This window comes from Rhamphochromis longiceps, linkage group LG3, assembly GCF_057381845.1.
Source record: "Rhamphochromis longiceps isolate RC_006_pf linkage group LG3, R_longiceps_female_GT1.1, whole genome shotgun sequence".
NCBI classification, from domain to species: domain Eukaryota; kingdom Metazoa; phylum Chordata; class Actinopteri; order Cichliformes; family Cichlidae; genus Rhamphochromis; species Rhamphochromis longiceps.
The window spans coordinates 61,160,980-61,187,768 of record NC_140559.1 but is presented as its reverse complement, the minus strand read 5'-3'; the positions used below and the strand labels follow the sequence as shown (position 1 = coordinate 61,187,768).

The 26,789-nt window shown below is 40.7% G+C and overlaps 1 protein-coding gene across 2 annotated transcripts; it reads left to right on the top strand.

Moving 5' to 3' along the window:
- sh3tc1 (SH3 domain and tetratricopeptide repeats 1) lies at window positions 1-25,187 on the top strand. Of its 2 annotated transcripts, none has more exons than XM_085400572.1 (19): window positions 1-176; window positions 1,622-1,693; window positions 5,820-5,950; window positions 8,322-8,427; window positions 9,454-9,594; window positions 10,515-10,713; window positions 10,824-10,900; window positions 11,470-11,665; window positions 11,769-11,899; window positions 13,037-13,075; window positions 13,158-14,489; window positions 15,719-15,859; window positions 15,934-16,155; window positions 16,239-16,419; window positions 17,962-18,112; window positions 18,550-18,672; window positions 18,869-19,019; window positions 20,101-20,297; window positions 20,411-25,187. In XM_085400572.1, the coding sequence occupies exons 1-19, from the start codon at window positions 62-64 to the stop codon at window positions 20,660-20,662; spliced, it is 3,957 nt and encodes a 1,318-aa protein (XP_085256698.1). In that variant the 5' UTR covers window positions 1-61; the 3' UTR covers window positions 20,663-25,187. The 2 variants fall into 2 exon arrangements, with proteins under 2 accessions (XP_085256698.1, XP_085256697.1); XM_085400571.1 differs by having other exon boundaries at window positions 1,619-1,693.
- The last annotated feature ends 1,602 nt before the right edge of the window (window positions 25,188-26,789 follow it).

The window sequence follows — 26,789 nt, the reverse complement described above, 5'->3', positions numbered from 1 at the left end:
ACAGGCATGTGATGCTGTGCTGCTGACTGGTCGCAGAGGACGTTGCGCAGCTGCCTTGGAAATGTCAGCCCGGTCGGAGCGGGATTCTTGGAGCCACAAGTACCGGAGACAGCTTTCCACTGACGTCCAGCAGTACCGGCATATGACGGAGATACTACACCGGCCGAGCGGAATGGGTAATGAGACAGATCCTTCTCATGCTGCTGTTCACTACAAATTAGCAGATGCGTTTTATATTGTTTTTTCACAGTAATTGTGTGAAAGCCTGAAACTTAAAGACAAATTTTGTTTTGCTGTTTTCTGTTTATATAAGCAAATTATCTGTTGTAAAGCAGCTGACTGTGTGACTTACGTAAAAATATGTGTCTAACATCGTGTTCTGTTAAAAGTTCTTTGTTAAAGTTAAGTTCAGATACTCTTTGTCACTAAAAAAATTACATTTAGAAGTAAAAGTAGCGTTCTAATAAGAAAATTTCCTGCTGTAGCTGATTGTACATGAGATCATGAAATTGCAATAAGTCACACATTAACATATAAAAGCAGGATTTTACTGTTGGTTTAGGTACTTTTATTTTTAAGGATTTTGTGTCCAATCCAACGAGCTTGGAAAGCAAAGCGACTGGACTTGTTTAAGTTTCCTAAAGACGTCCAGTCACATGAAGCTTCAACCTCTCATCCCAGAAGCATCTTCAGTTCTAACAATAAATGGCAGAGCCCAGGTATTTAAGCCCTAGTGGGAGTTGTCCCTGAGGGTGTTGACTCACTACCGGTCATGTGCCTCGTCACACGAGCCAAGGTGTGAAAAAGGCTGTGGGTCATTACAAGCAGAGGTTTGATGAGTTTCTACCTGCTACATAAGGAATGACAGTGTTGTTCCATTTAAATGCATCTTCACCATTTCTTCAGGAAGCTTAAAGAAGTCCAGTCGCTTTCCCTTCCTCCTTAGACAACCAGAACCTGGATGACTGAGAACCTACACAGACATTTTGTGTCCAACTGCATTCAGTGGTTATTTTCGCTGATTACTTTTTCCACCAAAAATGGTTTAAATTGTGCTAAAAGAGTGGTGCTGTTGGCTAGTTGATTATTCAACTAATGTTTCATGTGCAGGAATGAACTGTTACGTAGCTACATGTAGAACAAAACACCACATTTTAAACATGTTGTGTGCAAAAGTCCTAACCATAGCAACTAATAAAAATATGAATCCCCTCTCAGATGTATTATTGCAAAGAGTCACTGGATATTTGTAGAGTAATTTAGTAATTGAGTATTGTATTTAGTTGTATTCAGTTATTTCGAGACTTATTATGCAAACTTCAAGCATTTTATTAAATAAACAGTTGTTTGCTATTTCACAATATTATTCGATAGCTAAACATTTAATTACTTTGAGCAAACAACTTCAATTGTTCATTGAATATTGTTAGTTAAATATGAAGTTTAACAAATTAAATTTGCGTGACTGAACAAATAATCAGATAAATCCAACTGTAAAGGTCTTCTGTATTTTAGATATCATTTGCACATCTATAATTATGCTTTATCTTTCACAGGTTATTAACAAATGATTGTATAATGGTAAAATGTAAAAACACATAACACTTTATGTTTTTAGCAGTGCATGGTTTGTCTGGAGATGCTGTGAGTCTGAAGGGAACTCTGTCAGCGTATGAGGAAAACTTCCCAGTAGGTGAGTTTATCAATTCCAATTTAATGCTGTCAAACCATCTTTAACTAATTATATATATAATATATAAAATTGGTGATTGAATTATGAACATTCATTGAAATACTTGGAAATTCCACATTTCAAGAGCGTTACTAGAGACTATCACAACTATCACACGTTTTTTCCCCACAATTTTCAGTGTTATGATGCAAGTCAAGTTACAGTAAGTACTTTCTTGACAGATGATTGGTTAACACTACAAGTAAACGTGAGTGTTAGTGAACGTGAAAATGCTGTATCAGTGATGAAGTTGCTTATCTATGATGTGATCAAAGTAGAGCTGAATCAGAGTAGTTTACTATTCTTATACTGGTTAGTAGGTATTCTATCTTCTTAAGAACTACTAGAATAACTCGCACGTTAATGGCTTTTTTTTAATATCACATCATCACTGCATTGTCAATGACGTTTTCCCCTCCTGTAAGAATTCCACTTGGGAGTAAGGCTCACCTATCTATTGTTTCATTCAGCAAACTCTGAGATTTGGAGCTGAGAATGCCTGTCTGGGTCAGGTGTAGCTCATATGGTCATTACAAAATAGCCAATAACAGGTACTAGAGGCTAGACAGCCTTGGTAAAGGTCCTGGTAAAACCTTGATGCACAGTCACATTGCTAATAGGTAAACAGTGGCTGACTATATACAAAATTCCCTGCTCACCCCTGCAGGGGACATTTTATCCTTCAAGCTCGCGTCCTCTTACAGAGCCCTGGGAGTTTGAGGGTCCAGCGCAGTTTCTTAGCTCTTCCTAGGACTGCACTCTTCTGGACAGATATCTCCGATGTTGTTCCTGGGATTTTCTTGAGCCACTCGCCTAGCTTGGGGGTCACTACACCTAGTGCTCCGATTACCACTGGGTCCATGTTTACCTTCACCCTCCACATCTTCTCGAGCTCTTCTCTGAGCCCTTGGTACTTCTCCAGCTTCTTGTGTTCCTTCTTCCTGATTTTTTTGTCATTTGGTATCACTGCGTCTATCACTACAGCTGTCTTCTTCTGTTTGTCTACCACTACTATGTCCAGTTGTTTAGCCACCATTTTGGCCGTCTGTATCTGGAAGTCCCACAGGATCTTACCTCGGCCATTCTCGACCACCCTACTGTCCCGATTTGACCTTGAGACTACCAGGCCTTATTCGGCACACATGTTTCTGTTTCTGTGCGTCTTGCACCCTGCTGTTATGTGATGTATTATCTCAGAGCATCTTTACACAGCCTGCACCTGGGGTCTTGCCTGGTGTGATAGACCCCAGCCTTTATGGATCTTGTGCTCAGAGCTTGTTCTTGTGCTGCCATGATTAGTGCCTCTGTGCTGTCTTTCAGTCCAGCTTTGTCCAGCCACTGGTAGGATTTCGGATGTCAGCCACTTCCTTTATCTGCCGGTGCTACATACCGTGCAGGGGCCTGTCCTTTCACGATGGTACCTCCTTTTGCTCCTCTTTATTGGGTTTCTGCTGCTTGAGGCATTCACTGAGCATGCAGCTGTCCATGGCCATCTTCCTGAGGTACTCGTGTGATCGATGTCTTGTTCACTCTTGGCATACAGCTTGATGTCCATGTACAGGATTGTTCCATTCCATAGTCGGTAACCATAGCCACTCTTTTCAATGATCTCACTGAGGGGGTTCAGGCCAATCCAGAACAGTAGTGGGGACAGGGCATCTCCTTGATAGATCCTGTGCGATGGGCTTGAAGTTGGTCTCTAATGTCCATCCCCATCGACTTCCTGATGAAGGCTTTTAAGGTCCTGTTATTCTTGGACAATTCTAGGCATTCCAGTATCCAGGTGTGGGCCATTGAGTCATGAGCCTTCTTGTAATCAATCCAGGCAGTGCACAGGTTGGTCAGCCTAGTCTTACAGTCTTGCTCTGTCTATCAGTACCTGGTGTTTCGGTTCTCTGGTATTCCTGCCAATTCGTTTCTCTTCCCTGCTTACGTATTGAGCCATGTGCCTGTTTTTCTTAACCTGCCTGACAGGAACTTCCACGTGATACTGAGGCAGGTTATTGGCCGGTAGTTGGATGGGACCGGTTATTTCTGGAGTTCCCTGGGGATCAGGAATCTTGGACCTTTGGTTAGCCATTCTGGGTGTCTCTCATTGACTACCAGCTGGATATCTGCCACTATGATGGTTACTGGATCCTGTTCAAGGAGGTTGCTGTGGTCTGCTCTTAGATCCACTAGCCACTGAGCATTGTTATTATGGTTTGCATCCTTCTCCCATATGCTTTTCCAGTGCTGCTCCGTCTCCAGCCTTGGTGGTGCTGTTCTCATATTGTTCCCTACTGAGAGTACACCTTGGATGGTTCTGTGCAGAATAGATGGTTTATTTTCCTGCCTTCTACTTCTCTGTGTATACCTCTTCAAGCAGCTGTCCAAGGCTGGTAGTCTTTGCCTGGGTGTCTTCAAGGCCTCAGGCATAGACAGCTTTCTGTGCTTCTTAGGCACCTTTCTGCAACTCCATTAGTTGTGCTACCTTGGTCTTGGCCTCTAGTCTCTTTCTCCATGGTGGGTACTGCTCCTTGTGGCTGTTCATCTTATAGTCATCTCACTGATCACTGCTGCCATGGTGTTCTGATCTTGGTAAGCGGCTACGGAGGGTCCAGGTTTCAAGTTTCCCCATGATCCTATTATGTACCTTGTCAATCTCTAGCTGTGAGAGCAATTCCTTCTTCTGAATGTTTGAACACTGAGCTACTAGTTGTTTTGCTGTCAGTCTGGAGAAAGTTGCACACCAAAAATAGTGATGTTTATAGAAGTTCTTTGAACCATTGTCAGATGCTGGGATTGCAAGGGTTATCATGTCAGAACACGCTATGGTCTCATGAAGTCTATTTTAGATGAGTTAGGAGTCAGTGTTTTTTTTAATGCATGATAAAACATTTTAGGAGGAAGACAAATCACCCTAACAAATCATATTGCTTTTAGTGGTACTTTGATCCTGGAGTATTACAGGAAATAATCTAACCTGTAAAACTGAAGTGACCTCAGTAGAAAATTATGAAACATTTTAAAGTGGTTTATACCTTGAACCCACAAGTTCCTCTTCAGTCACTTATTAAACTGTGAGAGAGACACTCAGTTTCATCATTAGCTCATCATTGGATGATTTTATTTACAGTGAACTCACTGGCAGTTTGTATTTTAACCCATGTGAGTTGATCTTCTATTGATCTTCTATTGTTATAGAGGCTTAATAGAGGTTTTGGCCATACCAGATCAAAGGTAACCAAGAGCACTCATTTTATGAGATCTCCTTGGGTTCAGTTTTGGAATTTGGCCGGAATCCTATTTGTAGGTTGAAGCCTATATGGAAACAGTTTATATGGAAATGATTGCGCCTCCCTTCGCTTTTCGAGAAAGCTCTGTATTGCAGTTGAAAGCCTGGTAGATATAGTGAGCTGTTGGGGACATGTTCACCCAGCCAGATATCATTGAGGCACAGGGCTGAACATTCGCTGGGTGAAATGAAAGAAGCATGGACCGGCCAATGTACGATCGGAAGGAGTTTAAGTTTCTCATCAGCATCTCCTAATCCTGTTGAGAGCTGCTCCAACTAATAGTTTTGCAGAATTCTCCAGATGGATGAAAGACAGGGTAAAGTTTTATTTAAAAACAAACAAAACAACCTGATTACTTTGTTGATGTGTGTGTGAACAGGAAGGAAGAGCTGAAAACTGAACAGATAAACACAAGCAGGAAAAGTAGCACTGAGCAGTATTCAGGCTGCTATCAGCTGCACCATCTTGAATATGGAGATTATTAATGACTTTCATTTATAACACTGTATTTTCCTAATTATTCATTCTGTGCCGTTTACTCTTGTTTTTATGCATGGTTGAAAACATGTTGTATGGTTATATCTTTAATAGACACCACACAGCCATATATGTAAATTCAAGGAGGCATAAACTCATTTAATAAAATATGAAATAATTGGTCAACAGATACATTTTTTTAGCTGATTTCATTTTCATTATAATCTGTGTTGTCCAGTCAGGACAGGAAAGCTATGAAATCAGCACATTAGAGTTGATTCACTCATAGTCTTGTCTGTCACGTCTATATTAAGTGTGTGTTGTGTGTTTAGCTCTTCCTGTACTGCTGGATGTGGTCAGGGGTCCAGACCATCTTCCTGCAGATGAAAAGTCACAGGAAATGCTGCGAGGGAAACTGTGCATGCTGGAGGCTGACAGCTCCGAGGTCAATACCCTATTTAAGGTATAACTCCTGACTCATAACACACAGACACACACAAAAGCCTTCTATTGAGTATTTTAGTCCATTATATATGTGCTCCAACACAAAGTTCCTCCATGAATTGATAACAATGCAATAAATATCTTCTCCTTAGTTTGTTTTTTGTGTATTGAAAACTTAAAAGTGAGTGAAGTATCCCAGGAAGGCAACCGTCTTCTGGCCTGCCCATCACAGAAGCTATAAGGTGCTGAACATGGAGAACATTGTTGGCCATTACACAGCTTACAGTGTGGAGAAAAAATGTCTTCTTTGTACTTTTTGGGGGGAGGAGGGAGCAGTGAACGAGTACCTGAAGTGCTCATGGATCTCCATGAGCCTCATGGTAGGCACTGTTCCTATTCTGTTTCCTTCCTCGTGGAGTGTGGAATGTACGGCTTGACGTAGCAGCAGGGGTGGCAGTACTTTGTCTCTAAGGAGCTGCCAACTGATAAACCTTTTGGTCAAAGAGGTTATGAAATGTTGAATTTTACCTGAGGGGGTCGCTCCTTTAGTTTAGGTTGAAACTCTACCCCTGAGGTTTCAAAACCTCACTACTGATATTCTGTGGTGAAACATTTTATCCTAATCAAGTGATGTGTGGCTGCAACAGTTCCCAGTGTAGAATTCAGCAGGGATTGGCTTTTGAGGCCGCCGACACTTTGCGAGCTCAGCTCCAGGATTCTGTGGGAATTCCATGGAAATGGCCGGAGACGGTCTGCCAGTGATGCCTGTGCATGCTTGACACCCACACCGTTCATGTTTCAGAGGGAATATTCTTACTGACCACCTAAAGTGCTTTAGATTAAAGCTTTCACATTTAAACATATGTTCGTACAGTACTTTATTAACTCCATCTGAAATGCCAGCAGCACTGCAGTATGTATAGTATAGTATAACAGCTGTTTTTACTTCAGGGGCCACAATCGGCCTGCAAAGAGAGAGACGGTTTTGTTAAATATGAAAGGGGGCAAACATTTTTGGTATTGAAACTATATTTTCTGTAGATTTATGGCTTTTCCTATTCATAACCCCCCCCACCCCCCACCCCCCCACCACCGTCATTCAATGAGCTAACATAACTTTTTCTGTAATTTTACTCATCTGTTTATTACAATGTAAGCCCACAGACTTGTGCTAACATATTTGTCCATCTTCATATTTCTTTAATACAGTGGCTTTCAGAAGTATCCGGCCACATTTTGTCACATTACAGCCACAAACATGAATCAATTTTATTGGAATTCCAGGTGAAAGACCAACACAAAGTGGTGCACACGTGAGAAGTGGAACGAAAATCAGACATGATTCCAAACATTTTTTACAAATAAATAACTGTTTATCAAAAGTAAACGTAATTATTCAGCAGAAAATTGTCCCCATTGCTGTTAAATAGATTAATATTGAACTCATTTTAAATACTTTATATTCTGCTCATTGTGCAGCCTCGTATTCTATAAAGCATGTGTTTGTGATACAAATGTAAAAAATGATTTTTCATTTAAGTGGCGATTGAGGAGGAAAAGCTGAGAGTGGCCATGTGAGGAGGTTTCAGACAAACTGATCAGGAGTTGAACCCTCTAAAGCGTACCCTGTCACTGGTGTCAGACAGATGTTTCACAACATCTTTTAAACATCTGTAACTCCTCATCCATTTTAATTGAAAAAGTTCAAACACTTCCTGACAGCTCTGCCGTGATATTAGGGTCACTACAGTGATCCTAGGCTCTGTGTCGCAGTGCCCCGGTGAAAACAAAGGTTGGTTGAGAGAAGAGTGAGTGAGTGTTATGGACCTCCACAGAAAACAGACATTTGTGTTCTTTTCACTGTGTTGTGTTTTGAAGTCATTTGTGTGCACTGGCAGCCATGTGATTGTGGTCAGTGAGCAACCTGCCACTGTTTGAATTATTCGAGACACATTTTGGGCAGATCATCATCATATATGTTTTCTGCTGGTTTTGTTTATTTTTAAATACTTATTCTGAAGTTTGCTTATCTTCATGTGGTGTTGCTCACTCTCTGTCTCATACTTCAAAAACATCTGGAAAGTGGTGGTCTTTAGAGTTGTTATGGCTGGAGCTGTGAAACATTATTGGACCACGTTTCAGTTAAATATTAACTCTTCTCTTCTTGTTGTGCTGCCACAGCTCATTTTTCTGCTGTACTTCCTGTAACTGCTGTAAAACTGTAAAATGCGTTTTACTGAGACATGAAAAGTGGCTGTCAAAACCTTCAGTTTGATGTTTAAATGACATTCATTATGTGTCAGTTTGTTAAATGTGAGCATCAAATGATAATTGGATCAGATGGACAGTTAAGAAACTTCAGTATCAACACTGTTTTCTGTTTTCTTCAGGAGCTGTCCGCCCATCTCATCTCCATCAACAGTGAAAGAAAAGCCATTTATGTGATGTTCACAACATTTGAAGACATATGGAAGTTCACCACATATTACAGAATAGGTATGGAGTACACTGTAGCGTGGCTCCGCCTGAGCTGTACCTGTAGCTACACCTGTAGCTCAGAAGGTAGAGCAGGTCATCTACTGATCGGAAGGTTGGCGGTTCGATTCCTGGCTTCTCCTAGTCTGCATGCCTTGGGCAAGATACTAATACCAAATTGCTCTCCGATGCATCCATCAGAGTGTGAATGTTAGAAAACAGAAAAAAAAATGTGCTGGTGTGATTGGGTGAATGCACAAAGTTGTGTGAAGCGCTCAGAAGAGTAGCAAAGCATTATATTAGAACCAGGTGGAAGTATATGTGATGTCATCTAAGGAGCTTGGAAAGAAAAAGTAGAATTGAGCTGAGAGATCTATCGCTTTATCACCTCTTCAGGTTTTAAATCTTGTTCATAAAAGTAACTAAGTAATTAATTACTTTTGAAAATATGTAATCAGTAAAATAACGGGATTACTTTTTGGGGGAAGTAATCAGTAATTAGTTACTGATTACTTTTTTCAAGTAACTTGACCAACACTGCTAATGACAATTGAAGTTGTATAACTGGAGACAGACTATGTTCTGTGTGGAGTCGAGTGTGAGGGACTCTGTTTGGAGGCTATAGCTTGGACAGTGAGCCCAAGAACACCAGCAAATCTACAACAGAATGACTGAAGAAGGAAAAAAACGAGGTGTTGTACTGGCCCAGTCAAATCCAAACCTCAATCCAACTAAAATACTGTGACAAGAAGTTAAGAGAGCTGGACATAAACAAACGCCTGTTAACCTCAATAAACAGACAAAAGATGATGTAGATGTTGTAGAGATGAGGATAAAAGTCCTCCTTTTAAATTAATACATAAACTTCAAGTTATTGTTGCTAAAGGTGTTGGATTAGTGGAGTGTATTTGGTTGTTCCACACTGCTCTGGCATTTTGTCTTAGTTCTTGTTAATAAATAATGACACAGTGTAAAATGTCATGTTTTGTGGTACATCTTATCCAAATACCTCACACTGCCTTCTGTGAACATCCTCCTCTCCTCCAGGTTTCCTGCGCCATTGCATGGAGAACCTACTGCTAGAGCAGACGTTCTGGCTCAGTTCTTTGAAGGATGACTTTGCTATTGAGGTGACCATTCAGGAGGAAACACTTAACCTTTTCTACAGAGGCATCCTCCTACAAGAAGGTTGGCACTAAAATATCATTTTAGAAGGTGATTAGACATGATATCAGGAAACTGTAAATTAGTAACAAAGGTGTGCATTTACCTGGTAAAATCTTAGATGAGTGAAAGGATAAGTTAACTATTTAAATGAGTTACATATGTTTATATGCTGATAATTCCAATTCACACCAAACGCAACATCATTTTATATGCAGGCATTGAGAAAACACAAATCCTCCCACTCAAATGCCATGTTGTGTAGTGAATTTAAAGGACTGATATAAACTTGTTCTGAGAAATAATTTCACAAGCAGCCTGACTGAGGTCCATTTATTTAAAGGACCAGCCACACCTGTATCATTCCTATACCAAACAGTATAGGAACCCATGATATTGCTTTTTTTGGGGGGGGGGGGGCAATTTAGTCATGGGTCCGCTTATTTAATTTATGGCCAGATCGTACTGTCATAGCTGAGGAGATCAGGTGGGCTCAGGAGGCCAGTTTGGAAGATCAAGCTCAGTGTGTTTATTTACAGTTAATGTTCAGCAATAAATGCAGGTGAGTGAATATTAGTCAGCTGATCTCAAAGCTCCAGCTCAGGCTGTTGCAGTTTTCCACGACAAAATGTTTTCTCTCTCTCTTTCCCTCTCTGTTGGACATTTCTAGCCCTCAGAATGTAGACAACAGCAGGAGCCAGTCAGTTTGTGCAATAATGTCACTAAGAGCTTTTTGTATTTTTAATGTCATTAATGTCCTTATGACCTCCAGCTTGGCTGGGGAAGGCGTTCCTCCAGACTAGCTGGAGGGCTCTGAGTATCCCAGCCACCAGGAGGTCTGGGCTGCCCCCAGTTTTTTAATTTTTTTAATACATGTGTACGGAGTTGCTGTTTTACTGTCATTATATAAGTAAACTTAGCCTGCTCACTCTCTTTGTTGTTAGGTTCATTGTTTGCCAGTTGCAGTGCCAGCCAGATGTTTGACAGTTCAACCTCTGGAGGAGACCTGTACTTGGAGCAGGGAGACATAGCCCAGTTCGAGCCTCCCTTCCTAGGCTCAGGGTGGACTGTTCTCTGTCTGGCTGATGGAGCGCGGGGCACTGCACCTAGACCTGCTCTGGAGCCAGTCATCCCTTTCCATCAGTGAGTTACAGCCACATAAAGGCCCGTGTGGACCTTAAGCAGTCTCATAGTAACTTTGATGTGAACATGAAGCACCGTAAATGAGGTCAGATAATCCCATCTGTCCACAGGTGGTTTCTCAAATCTTGTGCAGAAAGCATTTTAATAGGTGATGGTAAATCTACCTGTGACTTCCCTCTGCACTTTGGTAAGTGTTTGCATTATGTTAACTTCAGTTACTTTCATTTATCTCATATAATCATTTCCAGTCTAGCCTTGAGGTCACTGTGCTAGGACTAGGGCTACAACTAGAGCCTGGCTCACAGTATCGCCTCCAATTCATCCCAAAGGTGTTCTGTTGGATGGAGGTCAGGACTCTGTGCAGGCCGTCAAGTTCTTCCACACCATTTATGGAGCATGCTTTGTGCACTGGTGCAGTCATTTTGAAACAGGAACGGCCATCTGCAAACTGTTCCCACAAAGTTGGGAGCATGAAATTGTCCAAAATGTCTCGGTATGCTGAGCACCCCCAGACAATAATTCCCCCCCCCCTTTACCCAGCTTTACACAAAGCAGTCAGGTGGCATGCTTAACACTTTGTATGTATTGGGTTTGGTGATGTGACAGTTGGCCACACATACGCCACGTATACCATTGATTACATTTGGGCAAATATGCATTAGTAAAGTTGATTTTCCAGTTTTCAGAGATACTTATTGCTACAGAAACCTCTCTCACAGTTTGGGACTATCTTCATGCAGTGTCTCCTCTGTTTAGCCAGAGGAACCTGTCTAGCTAAAAAGGAGTATGATGCTGAGGGCCCGGACGAGCTGAGTGTGTCACCTGGTGATCCCATCACGATTGTGGGATTTTTGGTGCCTTGTTTTGATTGGTTCACGGGGAAGAAGGAAGCAACAGGAGAAATAGGTCTGGTCAGGACAAGCTTGGTAAAACCGTCCACTGACGCTTACGAGTGAGTGTAACAGCCGATACAGTATACAGTTATATTGTATTACACCATTTTAGGTTGAGATGATGACAGTGTGTACCTGTTTTCTTCTCTGTCACCACTCCAGCTCTGCAGAGATTTTTTTAGATGAAGAGGATTGGATTTTCTCGAGTCCGCAAGAGGAAAAAGTCATCGAACAATCCATTGCCATATTGAAGAAAAAATCTCATAATGATATTGGGCATAATTACAAACTAGGTGAGAAGGAAAAGGAAAACGGCTTACCGATACCTACCGATGCTCATAGTACATATGCTTACATACCAGTTAAATAAAATCTTTGCTGTAAATACCATATTTTGGTTTAGCAAGCTAGCTAGTGATTGTTGGATGACTAATAATAAAGACTGTGCAAGTAGTATTTTGTCTGTATGTCAGCAAGATTATGGAAAAAAGACCAGCCAGGAGCAGCTGTAACATGGGAAGAGAAGAAAAAAGTATTAAACGATGGAGCAGATCTAGGTCACCAAATTGCAAGATAGGAAAGTTATAAGATATTACAATTGGTTGTGTCTGAGACATTTTGACACAAATAGATGAACTCAGCCCAACAACAGGTTGTTTAGTGTGCCAAAGTTTGTGGCAAGAATAAAAACCTGACAAAGAACCGCCATCCAAGTCCAACACGAAGACCTGTAAGTGCTGCTGTCAGCATTGCTTAACTTCCATTGATGAGTTCATGGAGGCAAAATCTACAAGCATAATGAGGTGTTATATGAATTAGGGACATGAAAAATTGCAATCCTCCAAATGATTACTTACTTATTAAATGTAAATTTTTGACGTGTTGGTGGCATTTGAGGAAAAGTCTAAAAACATTACGTACCAACCAGCCTGCTAACATCTGTGCCATCTGTGAAATCTTGCTGCTAGCATGACTAAAATAATTCAGATCACTGTAAACTGCCACTGCTGTGGTTATGGTTGTGTTTGATTAAATATACAAAAACTGTTGCCATGTTGTCACAGATGAAAGAAACCTGTGTCTGGTGTCCTTTGCTTTACTGTGACAAAGTTACACTCTTTTTGCCTTTATAGGCTATTGCGCGCAAAGATTCCAGTTAGATCACTGTGCATATAATAATTTTATGGCATTTCTTTGTGTCTATGAATTTCAAGACTTTTGTGGCCACAGTCCAACTTCTCGCTTGTTTTGGATGCATGCAGTTCTCTGTCGCTACCGTTTTGTATAAATAAAGGTTCAAAGACAAGTATAAAGTACATTTGTGTATATAATTTGCACCAAGTTTTGTTTCTGAGCATTTATTTACCAGTTACTGAGGATTTTGTTGTTTACACATTCACTTTCTCATAATGGCTGTTGTTCAATCTTAGATATGGTCACTTATCAGGATTCTGAGAAAAAAACATCACGTAAGTATGACATTAGCATTTCTTTACTAACTGGCCTCCTGTGCATGCCATCATTATTGTCTCTCTCATTATTCTTTTGCAGCCAGCTTTTCAAGAAAAGTTGAGTCTGAACAGAAAGAGTTCAAGACAAACATTCACAGGTTTCTTGATCAAGACAAACAGTCGACCCCTCATTACACCGTAACCAAGAGGGAGACTCTAGAGGAATCGGGCCTGGCTGCGGAGGCAAAAAGCCCCAAACTTCCCTCTTTCGTGGTGCAACCAGTTGAAGGGAACAAGAACACATTGATTCCACTCTTATCTTTTTTGGACGGCCGAGACTACAAAGTAGAGTTTGGCATTCTGTACGGACTGAGTTCTGAAAAACTGGCCTCCTCCACTTTCACTGGTCACTGTGATGAGGATGAACTGATTTCCTTTCTGGGTGTTGCCAGGGAGACAGCCAGGAAGAAACACCTTTTCTGGTCACAAACTCGTTTATGCTTCCTGTTGGGGAAGCTCTGTGTGGGTAGGTCAAAGTTCAATCAAGCCCAGGTTTATTTTGAGGAAACTCTCAGTGTCCCAAGAGAAGGCTTCACAGACCTCAGGCTGTTGGCCAGCATCTTCTCCAACCTTGCTGCAACATATCTTTTGCAGAAAAATACAGAAAGTTTCTTTGCTGTGACAGAACGACTTGTTGCCTTACTAATAGGAATCCCAGATTGTCTGAAAAGCTTAGAGGACAACTCTTCTCTTAAATACATGCTCAAGAAAGCTATCCTCTCTCACAACAAAATGGCAGAAGCCCGGGCTTGTCTGCTGTTGGCAAAGCACCACTGGACTTCTGCTATGGGAGCTCAAGTTGTTCCTTATCTGGAAAGGCTACTCATTCTTTGTGATGAAGCTCAAAGACCATGGAGGATCTCTCCCAGTCATGGATATCTGGCACTGGGAAAGCTTTACAGTGAACTTCACCGTCCCCACCTCAGTGCCAGTTCAGTCAGGAGAGCTTCTCTGCTGCCCTCTGCCACGCTCTCTGACTGTCTTGGCAGTATGGTATTACTTTTGGACACTGTCGCTGAACAAGAAACCCCCGTTCCACCTCAGATGGCTCCATATTTGCACAAAGCTCTCACTTTTCCAAAGCTCCAAAGTAGAGAGAGAAACCATTACCAAATTTTGAGCCACCAGCTCACTGTTTGTCTTTGCCAACTCTATTGCAAACACAAGATGACGGGACATGCGATTTGCCATATGCAGGCTCTCATCAACAACAGTCCTTCGAGGCAAGTTTGCGTCTCTGTTTCAGAAAGAAAAGGTTTTCTCATCTGGCTGGCGTGGCTTTACATTGACAACAGTCAGCCTGCAGTTGCTTTGGACATACTGGAATCAATCCTGGCTTCGATTCCAGAGCACTGCACAACTCCTCAGGAAGGTGAGGGGGTTTCTATAAATCGCATTAAAAATTTAAAGTGTTTTTTAGTTTTCACCCAAATTTGCACAGATGCCCTTCAGGCTGAGCCTCACAAACGTTTAAGATTTGCTTCTACAAATATGTCCTTTACAGCAAGTTCACTGTAAAGCTGATAAACAGGAAGTGATATCATATTTTATTTGCTTTTTATATTCTTGATCCCAGATCTGTATGGACCGTCTCTTCCTGAGTTTTCATTTCTAAAATGTGTCATTTGACCTTAAGAGACTGGAATAAGCAAAGCTGTGTGTGCTGAGCTGTTTAGCTTTTTCATTTTGTCTTCAAACTATACTTTGTTTTAAAAACTGCAGCTCATATTTCAAAGTTGTAATCTGCTGTTTCACACTCTTAAATGTAGTTATAAACCAAGGTCTACCTCAAAGGCAGATAACACACAACAAGTAGTTAAACTTCAGGAATGTCTAAAGACATAAAGACCTGGACGAGCTCTAATTTCCTGCTTCAAAATTCAGATCAAACTGAGGTTTTTGTACTAAAAATATCTGAAACATGTCTAACCAGATGCTTACTTGGGATGTTGTCACGTTGGCCTCCAGTAACAGTAAGAATTTTGGAGTCATTTTCGACCAGGATTTGTCCGTTAATTCATGTATTAAATATGTATAACTTTCTTCCATTTGTGCAACATCTCTAAAGTTAGAAACATCCTGTCTCAGAGTGATGCTGATAAATTAGTTCATGCTTTCATTACTTCCAGACTGCTCTACTGTAATTCATTATTATCAGAATGTCCTAAAATTCCCTGAAAAGTTCATCTAAAATGACACCCTTTGTACTTCTGTTTAGTTAGAACTGGATCAGGTGACTCTGAATCCTTCCTTAGTAATTGGCTTAGGAGTGTTTCTGCTTCACACTCATGCATCACTCAGCATTTAATGATTAGTTATTATTAACCTCTGCCTCTCTTCCACGTCTTCATTCAGAGTTACATCAGAGTTTAACCACAGCTTTGCACATATAACTATTTTGGTATCTGGGATCTTGACTAACTCATTTTGTTATATATATTACATACAGCTGAAACTTTTAACTAAAGAAAGCGGTCACCTTTAGAAAGACTCAGGCCTTCAACTCATTAATAAAACTATGTGGAGTGTACTGTAGGATAAAGATTTAGCAAACAGGCATTTCTTAAATGTTAAAGTAAATTTCTTTAATGCAATACAAAGGTGTGGTTCTCAACATGCGGGGCGTGGCACTTCGATGTATGGGTGATGTTCGGAGGGCAGCAGAGAGCTACCAGGCTGCTATTGACATCTGCCAAGAGTTTGAAGATATGCCAAACGGGGCCGTAGCTCAGGCCAATCTAGGTGAGCTAGAATATCCTACTGCGCATAAATGTTTCGTTCCAACTATGTTATGACTCTTTCTCATCTTCATAAAGGGTTGTTGTGTCTGAAGGCTGGAGCGAAAACACTAGCAGAGAGGCATCTGTCTGAGGCAGTTCAGCTTTTCTCTGAGCTCAGTGAAGAAAGCAATGTGGAAAACTTTATCCCCGTATTGATGGAGCTGGGAAAGTATTATGTGAAGCAACAGCAGCTGGACTATGGGAAAGGATGCTATGAGTGGGCTCTGCTTCTGGCAATCAATGCTAACTTGTTAGAGTGTAAGTATGAATGTCACATAACCATAGAAGTATCTTATATTCTGTGTTAAAACTGTCCTTCTTTCTCTCTGTCACTTCGCCAGACGAGCTCAGTGTAACACGATGTCTGTGTCGTCTGTATGAGTGTAAGATTCCAAACCAGGTTCAGTGGATAATCTACAGTCAGCACCGAGTCCAGCTGCTGAGACGCACTGGATACAGAGAACAGGAGGGAGAAGCACTGGAAGCAATCAGCCAGATCTACCTTTCTATTGGCACAGAACAGTATGTGCATGTAGACTTGCAGTATGACTGGAATATGACATTCACTTACCTTTTATGCAGCAAAGTGCAGTGTTCTGTGGTTTAGATCAGATCGGGACTGAAAGCTGAAGGCTCCGGCAGTTTGAGAGCGAAGTGCTCTATTGAGGTCTTTATGATAAGACGAGGCCTGATTATTCCAGACCTTCCATTTGAGGAGAAGAATTTTAAACACTCCTGTCATGTTACTTTCACAGTGCTAAATGTGTTTTGCCCAGTGCTGGTTTCGGATATTTTTGTTTAGCTTTTCCATTCTACAGAACTCAAAGGGATCTATACACATTATAATTTCACACCGCTTGCTCCTCTTTTATCCTTCAAGCTCGGGTCCTCTGCCAGAGGTCTGGGAGCTTGAGGGTACTGTGCAGTATCTTAGCCATTCCTAAGACTGCGCTCTTCTGGACAGAGATCTCTGATGTCATTCCTGGAATCTGCTGGAGCCACTCACCTAGCTTAGGGGGTCACTGCCCCGAGTTCTCCGTTGACCACGGGGACCATGGTTGTCTTATTCTGCTTCTCCACCACTACTATATTTGGTTGGTTAGCCATCGCCAGTTTGTATGACTGTATGAGTTGGCTTGAAGTTAGCATCTAGTGTTGTTCGCCACATCCCCATTGAATTCCTGATGAAGGCTCTTGGTTGATCTTGTATAGTTCTACACATTCAAGGATCCATGTGTGAGGCATCCCATGACCAGACTTTCTTGTAGTCAATCCAGGTAGTGCACAGGTTGGTCAGTCTGATCTTACAATCTGCAACTATCTACCGGGAGCAGGACTGTCCAGCCTTCAGTTAGCCATTTTGGGTGTGTCTCATTCGTTAGCAACTGGTTCATTTGTGCTACCAAGCACTCATGGAGTACAGTTAGCTTCTTTAGCCAGTAGGCTTGTGTCATGTCAGGCTCTGATGCTGTCCAACTCTTCATGCTTGAGACTCTGTTTTGGATGTCTGCCACTGTGATGGTTACTGGATCCTGTTCAGGGAGGTTGCTGTGGTCTGCTATTAGCTACACTAGCCATTTAGCATTGTTATGTCTTGTTTCCTCCTTTCATGTGATCTTCCAGTGTTGCTCCATCTCCAGCCTTGGTGGGGCTGTTTTCATCATGTTCCCCTGCCATTTAGCGTATACTTAACCTGTGGTAGCTATAACTCAGGTGCTAGAGCAGGTCACCTACTAATCAGAAGGTTGCTGGTTTGTTTGCCGAATGCTCCAGTCTGCATGCCAAGTTGCTCAAGTTGCTCTCTGATGGATCCATCAGAATATGAATGCATGTGATTGTCAGATAGGAAGAGTATATAAAAATAGTTTTTTCCCACTGTCACGAAGTGTTTGCTCATAGGTGGCTGTATGATTGTGATGATTTTTTTCTAATATTGTAGGGTTTACCTTATAGTGTAAGGTGCTTTGAGGCAACTGCTGTTGTGAAGGGTAAATGAAATTGAATGGAATCAAATTAACACTGGGACCACTGTAGACCTTTAAAGTTATCTTTGAATTGTTTCAGGGCGTACCGAGCTGCTCTTGACTACACCAAGACCAGTCTGGGTATTTTCATTGACCTGGGCTGCAAGGAGAAGGAAGCATATGGCTGGCTACAAGCCGGGAAGATCTACCAGCTGCTGGGCCAGATTGAACTGGTGGACATTTATGTTCAGGTCTGATACCAGTGTTTTCATTTGTATTGTCTTAAACTTTTATTATTCTCAGAATTGCAAGTTTACATTGAAAACTATGTCAGCCATCATGAATATCTCTCAAATTCAATCCATCCATTCGTCTTCTTCCACTTATTCTGGGTCAGGTTATGGGGACAACAGCCAACTCCCCAGTCACTTCCTCCAGTTTATCAGGGACACACTGAGGCATCCCAGGCCAATAAAGAGATGTAATCTCACCAGTGTGTCCTGGGTCTGCGCAGAGTAGAAAAGTATTATAAAAGAATTACTCCACTTACCACAACTCTTAAGTCAGATAATCAGCAAAGAAAATGTGTGGATGAAAGAGCAGTCTTCACAATTTTAGCGATTTTGGCTTTGGCCAAAATGAAATTTGTTTATCATACACTGAAATCCTGTATTTCTGGTGTTTTCAGGCAGCTCAGGATGTAGCTTTGAGCACAGGAGACACAAGCTTTATCTTGAAGCTTCTTGAAACTGCAGGAGACATTTTCTTCGACAGCTGCCGGGACAGGGACAAGGCTGTCCTCTTCTACAGGGTACTTTAGAATAATGTGATTTCAGTCATTCTTATGTAGGATTAGATTATTTATCCATGTTTGTTAAAACTTTTTCAGCATTATTGTGCTATGATGATATTACTGTAATTTCTCCAAAATTGGTGCAAACTAATAAAAGCTCAACACTGTAATTATCATAATTAAATGGCTGTATTTTTATGTTCATTGCATGTAGGACCGTGCTCTGCCAATCGCAGTGAAGAGCAACAGCATTCACAGTAGACTGAGGCTGTGCAATAAGCTCACTGAAGTGATGTTCTGTCTCAAGCTGTACGGGGAAGCAGTGGAGTTTGCTCACATTGCAGCTGACATCAGTAAGAGTCTGGGTAAGCAAAACAGCACACACCAAAGTCGTTTCCATCTTTTGTCTTTCATGAAGTGTGTCAGCACTGGACCAAAGTGTATTCTCTGTACTTTTCAAAACTATTGCTACTATAATTAAAAGCACTTTAAAGATGCAGCTTCACCCAGTCCCCTTTTTTCAGGCTCGTCAGGTGCTGATGCTGACTTAAAATATTCAGGTTTAGGAGTTGTTGGTAGTACCCAGTGTGTACCTGTACTGTCACTGATTGCTAACCTACATAACACAGAACATAAATTAACCATTTTTAAAAACCCTTTGGATAATAGGTGTGTTGTCAGGTGACTACATGCTGAACTATGGAAGCATTAATGGCATGTCGGAGCGGTAACATTAACAGTTTTACAAACTGTACATATGTAAGGGGTTTCCATTTGTCCTGCAGGTAACTTCGAATAGACACTCAACCAAGGGTTTCCTCAGCACACAATTATTGCTTACTAGTGTTTTCTGTTCCTGTCTATTGCCACTCAAAGCAAGAGTGTTAGTAGGTTATTTGCTAACTTTGTTTTGTAGCTTTTTTGTGGTGCTTTGTGCATCCACAAATCCCAGAGCCTGAATCCAGTTAAGCTGCTTTGCACTGCCCACAACAGTATCAGCTGTTATTTTAGATAAGCTGCCTTCAACGATTGCATTTTCCTTTTCAACATTAACTTGTTCTAAACATTAGTTTGTCTAGTATTTTCATTATCTCCTGTATGACCTGAGGCGCCTCAAGGTACTTTGAATTGTGAGATAAAGACGTTAAAATAATACAGAGAACATCCTAACAGTCAAACAAACATTTTCATTTTTAATGTAATTTACTTGGTGTTTGCAGTTTTTTTTTCTTATTAATCTCTATTAATATAATGACGATAAAATTATAATGTCTTCTTTTGGTTTTAGTAATTTTGGGGTGTGTAATGACAAATTATAATAAATCATGACAGCTGTGAACAGCACGTATGATTAGACTCCAAAGTTTGCTCCTATGAAAACGTATCACTGGCTTACATGCTGACATTAGGTCCTGTGCTAAAACCAAATGAACTGTGTACATGTAGGTGAGCGTCTGAATGAGCGAGTGGCGTGCCACCGTCTGGGCTCACTGTACCACTGTCTGAAACAGTGTGAACTGGCTGAGCACTATTACCTGAAGACCCTGACCCTCTGCCCAACACCTCTGCAGTTCGATGAGGAGCCACTGTATTATGTGAGGCTGTACCAAACACTGGGAGACATTATATTCACTGATCTGAAGGTAATGGACTGGGTCATAGATGTGGGTTGTTTTCTGTATTTTAAACAATAAAATGTGAATCTGATGAACATAGTGATCTGCGATATGCCTAAACTGAAATCCTGCCTCGACAGGACCCTTTTGATGCTGCTGGATACTACCACTTAGCTCTCGCTGCAGCCATGGATCTGGGCAACAAAAAGTCTCAGTTGCAGCTGTGCACCCAACTCGCCACCATCTACCACAACTTCATAATAGACCGGGAGCGCTCGCTCTTCTTTTATCAAAAGGCACGAGGATTTGCTGCAGAGCTGAACGCAAAGAGGATAAATATTTCACCAGGCCAGCAGTACAGCAGCGCACAATACAAGAATATAGGACAGTAGGAGGGACACTGCATGAAGACAGGAGATGCTATTTGTTGGTACAGAGTAGACATGAAGCAACGTTCCACACTGAAGATGCTTTTCAAAGTTTCACAGTTTTGTTTTCCAACATGATGATAAAGTCAATAATTCCAGAGAAAAAACAGATTTTTTTCAGCAGTTTAAATAATAAAACGTCATAACTCTGAGCCACCGTTGCTGTAAGACGAGCGTGCCAGCGGCATAAACCAGGCATATACTGAAATTTTTTTATCATTGAAATGAAATACATAATGAAATATTTATTTAATATCGTTTGTTTTAGGTCACATAGAGGGATCTTTGTCTCAAACCTAATTAAGCTCTTTAATTCGATGTTTCTTTCTGAGACGCACCGTGTTTGATGCTGTTTGCTTCCCTGAAATCTGAATGCCTGTGGGTCTCTAACTTTATCTTTGTGTTTACTTCATATTTCATTTAAATAGACAACTGTGAACAGGTACGTCCTGACACGTGGAAACAGGGAAACACTGTTCACTCGTTTAAAATCGACAGCTGGTCACTAGTGAACATCCCAGGCTGGATCTTATTCATGTAACTTTCTTTTTTTTTTTTTTATTAGTTTTTCTGTTTTCACAAACAGTACATAATTACATAACATAATAAAGTGTACAATTCAGAACCAAAAATAAATAAATAAATAAACAAAACAAATAAACAAAACAAAAAAAACAGACTGATAACTAAGCACAGAACGACAGCTCAGTTCCATCTAAAAAATAAATAAAGAGAAAATACAATACAGTACAATACCTGTGGTCCCAGTATTACGTTGCAGTTTGAACACTCAAGAGAATCCTTGTAACATAATATTAGAAACATCAGATTCCACATAATTCAAGTATGGTTCCCACACCTTAAAGAAATGATCTGTTTTTGAGTGCAATACACATGTAAAGATATTCCAATGGCACTAGATCCAACACTACTCATTGCCAACCTAAATCCATTGGAGTATTATATTCTTCTTTGCCGCATAGGTGAGAACACAGTACAATCTCCTATTATTCTTGGATATTAATCGCCGGCTGGGGAGGCCCAGTATGAGAGACAGAGGGTCCATCTCCAATTCACAACCGAAAATCTTCTCCATTTGAGATAACACATTAGACCAATATTCTTGCAATTTCAAACATGACCAGAAGCTGTGAGTTAGGGTACCAATTTCTGTCTTGCATTTGAGGCACATGGGTGAAAGGGTAGGATTATACTGATGTCTGCGAAATATGGATATATGCATTCTGTGTATGATTTTTAACTATTGCTTTGGTACGATTACAAACTGAGATTGATTTGGCATAACTCCAGACATCTTTCCACTCTTCATCATCAATTGCTATACCTAACTCCTTTTCCCATGTGCCTTTAAGCCTCTGTGACATCACTGAAAGTACAGAATATAAAGCCTTATAAAATATCTTATTCATGTAACTTTCTAAAGTGCACTTGCTTACTACTTTGATGTGACTTTGATGGGAGAAATAATTATTCAATCCCCTGTTGAATTTTTATGAAATGAATAGTCCTTTACTTCTGTAGTCTAATAGTTCTTTATAATAATTTCAGTTTGATGGAGAGAGACAGAATCTCAAAAAACTCGGAAACATTACAGTTACTTGAAGTTGATTTAAAAATTAATTTGTGCGTTTTTGATCCCCTACAAGCCAGTTTGACCCCAGTGTAATCTGTGCACCACAGAGTCAGTCAATTACAAACACTCCTACTCTCAGTTTGTTATGTGTACACTGCATGAGTGTGTTATGGGATCAGCCGCCTCAAGGTCAGAGGTCAAGTTTTCTGAAAATAGTTTGAATGCAGTAAATGAGTTATATGAGTGACAAGTACGAACAGTTCTAAAGACGTTCTCGTATTTTTAACAATTACCGGATGATTCCCAAAGAGTTGGTGATCAAATATTGTTGGGTCCTGAAAAAAAACTGGATCAGTGGACAAAAGAAGTCACGAAGCTGAAACGGTACATCTGAAAGTTGTGACTTTCACCTGCAAAAGGTCACACACACAAAAAGCAACAGTATCTTGTATAGTAGCAAAAACGGTAGCTTGTGTCATATGAAGCATGTCAGTTTGCCTCCTGTTTCTACAGGAGCAGAGCAACTGCCAGTACAGTCCTGAAAACCTGGAGGAGCCTCTGTTGTGGTTTGGGGCTGCCAGACAGAATTTTGTGTTGCGCTGTTCATTTTGTCTGCTGTATTTTTCTTTATGTAAGCTCTTAGTGGCAGCTGACTAGCTGGAGACCAAATGGTACTGACTATAAACTGGGATTGGAGCATAAGAGAAAGCATAAATGTACTGTCAGATATTATCTGTCATGCTGTACCATCTAGAAAACATCTTGTTGGCAACAGCTTCATTCTGTAGTTTGGAAATCATTCCTAACCAACGCAGTAAAATCATCGTTGAATAGACTGAAGTCATGGATTAGCCTTCCGAGAGTCTGGAATCTCAACATCGTTGAGGTAGTGTGGGATTATATGGACACCGACAGGAACAAAGGAGAGATTGTTGAAAGAGTCTGCAGATCATCTACTTCCTTTAAGATGCTTGGAAAACTGTAGACCTGAAGACTATTTAAAGGAAGTACAACAAATGGCACTTAAGAGAGTGCCATTTGTTGTGTTGAAGAATAGAGATGGCCAGCAGAAATGTACAAACCCTGGTTTTGCCTCATGTACTGTTTTTCCATGTAAATTAGGTGCAGCTATTGATTAAACCTATTTCCCGTTTTCCTAGCAAAATATTAAAAAGTGACGATTGACCCAAGACTTTTGTATAGTGCTGGAAATAGTTGGGGTTTTTTTTGTAAATCATACAATTTTAAATTCTAAATCTTTTCAGTTTTTATTCTTTAAACATTTTAGTGTTTCAGGAGATCATTCCTGGATTTATTTTTTATTTGTTTGTTTGTTTGTTAACAATAATAAATCTTTTTGGATGTCAGAAAAACAACCTACTGTCTTCTGAGTTGACACAAGGACAAAGTCATTAATATAAAAAACAGAAAAACCATTAATGCTTCTAATGATGTCAGTGACACATGTTGTGTAGTTTACATTATTGGCTCTAAGAAGACGGGAAAGAGCTTGGGTTTGGAAAAATGCTGTGGGTGGAGTTACAAACACAGTTTGTACGTCATGAATCAGTTACCCTGACCTTCCAATGACACCAGTCTGAAACATTCTGTGGAAGCTGGTTTCTGCTACTGGAAACAAAAGAGTAACTCCAAGAATAACTCAACATTTCAAGTTAACAAGTAGAAATTTAAGAAAAAAAATTGATGTTAAGTTAAAATTTTGAGTTAGTAAAATAAGTTAAAATTTCTAGTGAGCATTGCCAGTCTTGAATTACGTAATTTCTTCCGCTTCTGCTTCAAGAGTGACAAGGACATTACGTAACTTCACAGCACTTCCTGACTGCCAGGGCTAACTTGAAATTTCGAGTTCACTCGTCAGAGTTAAATGACTTATATGAGACTGTGAGACTTGGATCTGACAAAAGAAGCATTTGAGTTATTTAGGTGTAGGCTCTGTGACGAGCACTTCCTGCCTCAGTGAACACAGTTTTTTTATTAATATGTATTGTGAGGAGGATCTTGTTCTATTCTATTAAACCGATCATAACTTTGTTTATTGCACTGATGTTGAAGATCTTGTGGTTTGCAATGAATTTTGAGTATGATGCAGATAATTGGAGGCTGTTCATTAACCAGCCCAAAATATGTAACGTGTTCAGCTGCACATTTCCTTTGCATCTGTGCCAACTGGTCATTCTGTCTAGTTAAAAAACACCTATGAAAAAAAACTGTATCTTACTGAATATCTGTATTTTTTAACGTGGCATCACTGAATTCAAACATTCAAGACTTGAGAGATTCTCAAGTGCTCAAATTTTACACTATTCATATTCTGATTAAAATAAACTTAAAAAAATGTGGACAAGCGGTTTTTATGTTTTTAATCATATTTTTAATAACAGTATTACCATCCCCAGTAGCATAGACTTTTTTTTAAATTATGATCTTTTCCTAAAATTGCATAAACAATAATCTCATGGCTGAAAACTTTGCTTTCACCATTTTTCAGTATTTTCATCTCTTGGCAGTATGTTATATGACTTTAGCTGCCAATGACCTGTTTTTGAGTCCGATAGCTGTGATGTCACAAGACAGTACTGGTCAGTTTTAATGATGGTGCTGATGAACATTTCTCATGACACTGTTGGAGCAACATTGACAGGGAGACTCAGTACTAGTTGCTTTGATTTGGTTTGGTAAAACGCCTACAAGAAGAGAGAAGCGATCACCCCCGATCAGACTGTTAGCACTCTGTTAGACCTCTGCCTCACCACCACACATTTAAATACAACAAGGGTTTTTACATGGACCTTTACATGGAGGAAGTGGAAAGGAAGGCTCTTGGCTCTTTCAAAGGAAGAGTACCCAGCCACTGGTACAGATATGTAGACGACACCTGGGTCAAAATCAAGACACAAGAAGTGGAATCCTTCACTACGCACATTAACGCTGTGGATAAAAACATCAAGTTCACCAGGGAAGACACAAAGGACGACTGTTTGCCTTTCCTGGACTGCGCTGTGCACATTGAAGAGAACGGCAAACTCAACATCGAAGTTTACCGGAAGCCCACACACACGGACCAGTACCTCCTCTTTGACTCCCATCACCCTCTGGAACACAAACTTGGAGTAATTAGGACCCTACACCACCGGGCAGAACATGTTCCCTCTAAGCCTGAAGGAAAAAAGAAGGAACACACGCATGTAAAGGAAGCACTCAAAACGTGCGGCTATCCTAAATGGGCGTTCTTAAAGTCAGCAAAGAGGCACAGAAAAGAAGACCAGACACCAGCGAGGGAGGATAAGAAGGACAGACGCAACAACTTTGTCATCCCCTATGTAGCCGGTGTATCAGAAAAACTCAGGAGAGTTTTCTCCAAGCATGACATCCCGGTGCATTTCAGACCCAGCAACACGCTCAGACAAAAACTGGTTCACCCGAAAGATAAAACGCCAAAACACAGACTTAACAATGTGGTGTATGCTGTACAGTGCAGCGAGGAATGCCCAGACCTCTACATTGGAGAGACCAAACAGCCACTTCACAAGCGCATGGCACAACACAGAAGAGCCACCTCCACAGGACAAGACTCAGCAGTCCATCTGCATCTTAAGGATAGAGGACACTCTTTCGAGGATGCTAATGTTCACATTTTGGACAGAGAGGACAGATGGTTTGAAAGACGAGTGAAAGAAGCCATCTATGTCCACTGTGAGCGACCATCTTTGAACAGAGGCGGGGGTTTACGACACCAACTCTGAAGGAAACGGCTTCCAAGGCCTAATCCGTGGATCGACTTCCTTCGAGGCGTGGACGTCTATCAGCAGAGAATGTACCTTCACCTATCAGCAGAGAATGTCCCTTAGTCTGTAACACAGTCAAATATATTCTCAAGTAATATTCAAGCATGCCATTCAGCGTGTTAGTACGAGCTCGGGAGCAGCTTGGGAGAACAAGAAAACAGAGACTGCTTCAGGTTGTCTTCCCAAATTGACTCAACTTTATTCACAAGTACAACAGTTTATATAGAGGGTAAAATTCATGAGACAGCAGATTATCAGTTTAAACCAGTACAGACCAAGATAAGGGAGCGTCTTCCTGCCCTTGGGTGAAGAAGCATCCTTTGTGTAGTTTATCACAGTTCAGCTACAATTGTGATTATCTCAGCGACATATTTTCAAGGCACAAAACAAAGAGTTCTTTCATTAGTGAAATCTGAAACAAACCATTTGGCCTTCAACAGGCGTCTAAAAGATTAAGAAACTAATGTAGCTGAGGGAGTGATCTCTGTGGTATTTCAACCTTGTACCAGCCTGTGATTCTCACACATCAATTCTTGGGTCAAAGAGAAAAATAACTAAAACAAACGGGCCTTATTGAATGACAGAGTTTTCCTGCATAATGTCACTATAAAACAATATCCAGTAAATGCTAACCGTAGTGCTAAAATACCTAACAAACTCTCTGCCATCTATAATCCAGTTTTGAGATCCC

Excerpts from the sequence above, each read along its gene's own strand:
- sh3tc1 (XM_085400571.1), top strand. The coding sequence starts at position 62 with ATGTCAGCCCGGTCGGAGCGGGATTCTTGGAGCCACAAGTACCGGAGA. Across the intron at positions 11,900-13,036 it reads TGGGCATAATTACAAACTAG|ATATGGTCACTTATCAGGAT; the intron begins GTGAGAAGGAAA and ends GTTCAATCTTAG. Across the intron at positions 16,420-17,961 it reads CTTTCTATTGGCACAGAACA|GGCGTACCGAGCTGCTCTTG; the intron begins GTATGTGCATGT and ends GAATTGTTTCAG.